This window comes from Cyprinodon variegatus, unplaced genomic scaffold (genome assembly GCF_000732505.1).
Source record: "Cyprinodon variegatus isolate N-32 unplaced genomic scaffold, C_variegatus-1.0 Scaffold23, whole genome shotgun sequence".
Lineage (NCBI taxonomy): Eukaryota > Metazoa > Chordata > Actinopteri > Cyprinodontiformes > Cyprinodontidae > Cyprinodon > Cyprinodon variegatus.
The window spans coordinates 2,188,009-2,193,775 of record NW_015150476.1 but is presented as its reverse complement, the minus strand read 5'-3'; the positions used below and the strand labels follow the sequence as shown (position 1 = coordinate 2,193,775).

General features: G+C 38.2%; 1 protein-coding gene across 1 annotated transcript in view; it reads left to right on the top strand.

Moving 5' to 3' along the window:
- znf596 (zinc finger protein 596) overlaps positions 1-5,375 on the top strand; it is a 6,703-nt gene extending 1,328 nt beyond the window's left edge. The window contains exon 2 of the mRNA XM_015391951.1: positions 3,005-5,375. Within this exon, the coding sequence (XP_015247437.1) occupies positions 3,005-4,512 (1,508 nt within the window). The 3' untranslated portion in view covers positions 4,513-5,375. The remainder of the gene's footprint in view (positions 1-3,004) is intronic.
- The last annotated feature ends 392 nt before the right edge of the window (positions 5,376-5,767 follow it).

The window sequence follows — 5,767 nt, the reverse complement described above, 5'->3', positions numbered from 1 at the left end:
GTCTGTGGGAGTGTCACAACCTCGGGATTCAAAGCCCTATGCCCTAACGACTAGACCGCCACTCCCCTCCATTTTTTTAGGGGAATTGACACAAAATCTATAAGGGTTCAAGGTACTGCACTGGTTTCATGAGATATACCTTTTACTTTTGCATATTACATCTCTACATGTTTATTTATTTTATTTATTTATTTTTTTCTTGTATATAGCAGGGCTCCATGTTAACCATTGCCCGATCGCCCGGGGCAAGTCGTTTTTATTATCGGGAGAGTACAAATTTCATTGCATTTGCCCACCGGGCTAAAAAACAACAAAGCAAAAAAATGTAAGTACAGTAACACAACCACCACCTATTTTACCCTCCACCCATTTCACCCACCACCCACGTAGCATCCATTTCACCTTCTACTACTACCTTCACCCATTTCTCCCATCACCTACCACCCATCCTCCACCTAAAATCCATTTCACCCACCCTCCAGCAGTAACCCACATTTCTGATATTATATAACATAATTTTAACAAATTTTATTCACAAAAAAATGTATCCCATACTAAGGCATCATAGCATTGAAATGAATAAATTTAATTGAACATTATTATTTTAATCTGGTCATATTAATTCATTTCTATTTAGCCATTGGGGAGAGAATTCTGCAGAGCAGCAGCTGGATGATGAATTTAATCTATACTATAATACACGCTAGATTAAAAATGATCTGTCAGGGATTAGGAAAATAATAATAATAATTGTATGTGCACAGTGTGAATATTTCTATCATATGGCAGTCTTCTATACAGTGGTCATACATTAAAAAATGTTCATTACATTTTTTTCTCTTAGACATTGGAGTGGTGCATTTAAAGGTTATAGAGCTAAACATGTTAAATTGCTGAGTAGTAGTAGTGTAAGTTTTTAACCTGTCAATTTTTTTTAGGTTTTTAACATTACAATTTATATTTTTCCAAGCACACAACAGTTTAAAGCAAAGTTTAGTTTGAAAAAATGTGAAGGAAGGATTGAAAAGCATGTTGATACGCTAATACTGGCTTGAGTTCATTATCTGGCGCATGCATATACACACCAGGAACCTGTAAACTTACTGAATTACAAAAAAACATTTAAAAAACATGTTTCATTGACATATATACAAAAATGAATATTAGCAACTATATTTATCAAACATTATACTGGGCAAGTAAAAACATTTTCTGGGCAAATGAAATGTGAAAGCCGCTTGACCGAAGGGCAAGTGGTAAAAATCCTTAAGGTCCACCCCTGTATAGGGATAAATATCAATATTCAAGCTTGATCGCTTCTGAACTTCAAAAGCTAGGCTTACACTTTTATTTTGAAAACAGGAAGTCGGTATACACTGTAGCTGTTTTTTCTCGCCGTCTTTCTACTGTAAGGTCTCTAATACGGGTGCACATGAAATGGCTTTCTGTGATTGCAGTGTACCCGGACAGAAGAACAGGTTTAACATGAGCAAATGTCGATAGCAATCAGAGGCTACTCCCTCCCCCATTAAATACTCACTATGCTGAACTAAGCCCCCCTTTAAAGAATGTCGACAAAGCAGACCTTCAAAAATCTTAACCGTTTTTTTGGGCACTTTGATAACTTGCCTTACAAATGGAGTCCCCCGTCCCTCAGTGAGGTCTAGAAGCACAAGATCTACATCCAGCCATTCAGCATAGATCCTGCTACATGGCTGTACATCTTATTTTGGTATTTGACCAATTAGATGAGCCCTTGAATGATATATTACCTACTGCTAATAAAGTTGGAGAAAGAATGAAACAAGTCAAGAAAAAAGTTAATTGAAAAGTTAATAAGCCTAGTTAACAATTATAAATAGGTTTATAAACTAAAATATATAAGTGCCAGTATCTGTGTTAATGCCTCTAAGGTTATGTTGTACCAAAAAAATAAATAAATAAATGTGTTTCTTTCACTCTCAGAGTGTTTTTCATGAATTTCTCATAGAAGCACTATTGTTTTTTTTGTTTTTTTTCTTAACATATTCGGGCAAGTTGGCGTTTCATTTTTGCCATCAAAATATTCGTATTTTTTTATGTTACATAGGTAATAAGGTCTTGTTCTGGATTCCAAAAACACTATTATCTTGAAATTTGGATTTGGGTTAAATCTTTCATGAATCTTTCACAGTTTTGTCCAACAGTTGTTAGTTGTTTTTTTTATATGATTGAACCCTGATGATGTTGGGCATAATTATCAGACATTGGATCCTGTTCAATTAGACCAAATATACAAAACAAAGATGCTTTGTTTAGAAAATTACAATAACTCTATAATAATGTGGGGTTTTACAATAGAGTTAAACTGATCTTTTGCTCCTTAAGTAGCTGACTTGTGCTTTCCCCACTAACAGCAGGTATTGTTCTGAACACATTACATCCTTTTGCTCTACATCTTATGGGGCATAAAAATGTAATAATATACCTACATTAGCATATTTTCTGATTTAATAAATTGGATCTATTACCTTGAATCATTCAATATGCCTAGGTAACTAAAAAAAGAAAAGGTCTTTACAATTGTATCTAAAATCGATTATATATATTATATCATTCAGAACATGTCGTGTTGCTGGTTTTGTTTGTCTTTATTGCAACAATTGACTGCCTTAATTGTATTTTTTTTTAGGGAGTTTAAGCAGGTTTTTTGCTGTTGATCACGTTAATGCATGTCTCCTATGTGGAATAAGATTTTTTTTCTTTCACATTCTACATAGTGCTGATTTCCAGATATGAAACAGATTAATAATCTGGAATATATCAAACCTTTAGCTCAGGAATTCCATTTAAGAGCTTTGACAGTTCAGTGTTTTGGTTACAGCTGCCCCCTAATGGAGAAAATATACACTTACAACTCTTCAATTGAATTAAAACAAAATGAGATTTTTACTCATTTCATGTGAAATGTGAAAATAATTATTTGTCTACATCAATCTGCTTCTTGTTTCCTTTTATCTTACAGAAGGATGTGAGGAGGATGATGCTGAACACTTGTCTGCCTTTAACTGGAAGAGTAATTTGTTCGGCTCCACGTCGAATATGTTAAAGGTGTCAATATGCAGCAGTGACAACAAATGTTTGAGGCAGAGGAATGAGGGAGAGCTGATGGAGAGCGCATCCTCCACTTCATTTTTTTTGCAGACAGAAGAAAGAGAAGAACAGCCATGTGTGAACGACTGCAGTGGAATCTCAGTTCCTAGGAAAACAGAGCCTGACCCGGAGGAAAGTTGCGCCCTCACTCAGTCACCTCTGAATCAGATGGAGGAGCTAGTTAAGAATGAGAGCTCGGGGATTACTGGTGATGGATTCACAGATGAGCATGAGCTGCATCCTCCAAACCCCCCTGAACATGAATGCAGTGAGAGTGAGAGCTACAAAAAGGAGGGACATCTCTTCCAAATCGAGGGAGAGGTCGAAAAGCTGCCAGAGGGAGAAGGTTTTAGTTTCACTCAGCCAGTGTTAAAATGTGATCCTAAATATCAGGGAGCTGAGCAGGATCAAAGACGGATGGTAGGAGCAAGCACAACAGAAAAGGAGCAGGAACAAGTAATGCTGGAGCAAAATGATTCACCCGCTGTTGCTGAAGGGGCCCAGGTAACGAGCACCAACGTTTTGGACTTAAACAAAGCAGATCTAAGTATTCTCAACCAAACTCACAGCAAAGACAAAGATCACAACTGCAGCATTTATGGAAAACTTTTCCGGCCGGTCAGCAACACGAGTTTACGTAAGCGTAAGCACAAGGGAGAAAGACAGCACTGCTGCAACATCTGTAGCAAAGCTTTCAGCACTTCATACAGACTCAAGGTGCACATGCGCAGCCACACTGGAGAAAAGCCTTATGCCTGCCCTTTCTGCGAGAAGTGTTTCGGGTACAGGCCTGGGTTTAGGCAACACCTGCAGGTGCACACCGGGGAGAAGTCATACAGTTGCCAACTGTGCGGAAGAACATTTGGAACCATACAAAACCTGCGGCAGCATGACAGGCTCCATACGGACAAGCGGCCCTTTTGCTGCGCTCAGTGCGGCAAGACGTTTCACTACCGGAACGACCTCAAAAAACATAACCGGATCCACACGGGCGAGAAGCCGTATGTCTGCGACGTGTGCAAGAAGTCCTTCACCCAGATAGGGGGCCTCAAAATCCACATGCGGACGCACACCGGAGAACGGCCGTACAGCTGCGACGAGTGCGGCAAGAGATTCACGGTGGGCAGCAGTCTTAGGCTGCACCTCACCACTCACTCGGAGGAGAAGGCGTACGGCTGCACTCACTGCGGAAAAAGATTCAAGAGGTTTAGTCACCTGCAGAGACATGAGATGTTGCACACCGGGGTGAAGAACTTTTCCTGCAGTCAGTGTGGGAAGCATTTCGCTGATGATCAGTACTTGAAAAGACATCTCAAGATTCATGAGTCACGGGAGCAAAAGCTGAAGACCAAAGCTTCAAGAAAACCGACTGGAGTTTGAAATGTGGCAGCAATAGGGATTAACGCTATTGATACAGAATAGAATTGATTTATTTGTTGAATTGATTGATTAATTGACTTTATTGATCTCACGGTGCAGAAATTTAATGGTTTCATCAACTCAGATAGTCAAAAGAGAAGAAGAAGGTGCCAAAGGAAGGAAAAGGTGTATGGGATATATACAGTACGTATATATGGTGCGTCCACATATGCCATTTTTTATTTTTTTTTTGGTTTGTTTTTAGAATAGAACTTTCTTGATTCCACAAATACGCTACCTTATTTAATTGTCTTATGTTCATTAATCTGTTTGAGAAAAGACATCTTGTTTTTTTTTTTTACTTCATTTTCTGTTGTATCAAAATGATCTTTCAGTAGCTTAAGGCTCCGCGCTGGAAGAGGCTTTGTTCTGCTAGCATCACCTTTAAAAAGGTGATTAAATGGGCCCTATTTAGGTGGTAACTTAAGGAGTTGATGGGGTGTTTATATTTACTAACAGAACCACGTAAAGAACATTTTGCATCCTTGCCGCCATGAAGCATAACACTGGACCAAACTCTGAATCGATTCATATTTCTACTCTGTTCAGAGACTATGCATACGTAGATCCCTCAGGGACTGAAGCTGCTAACTAGAGCCGCCATCTTGGGTGGGTCTCTCACTCCCCCCCATCCCAGTGCATTCATTTATACTAAGGAAGCTGTTTGCTCAAATAAAACCACAACTTTTTTACCAATTTTTTTGTGATTTGTTTTGCTATAAAGTGGTGTGGTTATGATGCAGGACACTGTAAACCTTAGAATTACATGTGTGAGTTAATGTGTGCTGGAGAACTTTTTTTGTCTTCTTTAGCATAGACAAAAGTTATGCTGTGGCAGTGTATATAATATTGATTTAATACATTTTATAGAATAGAAATATTATCTGAAAAGAGTGACAGAAAATGGTCTGTCTAGTCTACCTCAGCCTCAATGCATTTAGAAAACATTAAAAAGCAATGTAAAAATACACCAAAAATGCATTTAAAAAACACATATTGATTAAAAAACAAAAATCAATTGCTTTTTATGTTTTTCTAATAATTTTGCCAGCCTGATTCGTTATACGTGAATTTTATTTTGTTTACTGCTGATGAAGTTGTACCAGGATGTTTTACCTAATGGACATTAGTACCCGGGTCCTCACCTGAACAACAAACTGTACTGGACTCACAACAATGAGGCTTTCTATAAGAAGGGTCAGAGCAGACTCTTCCT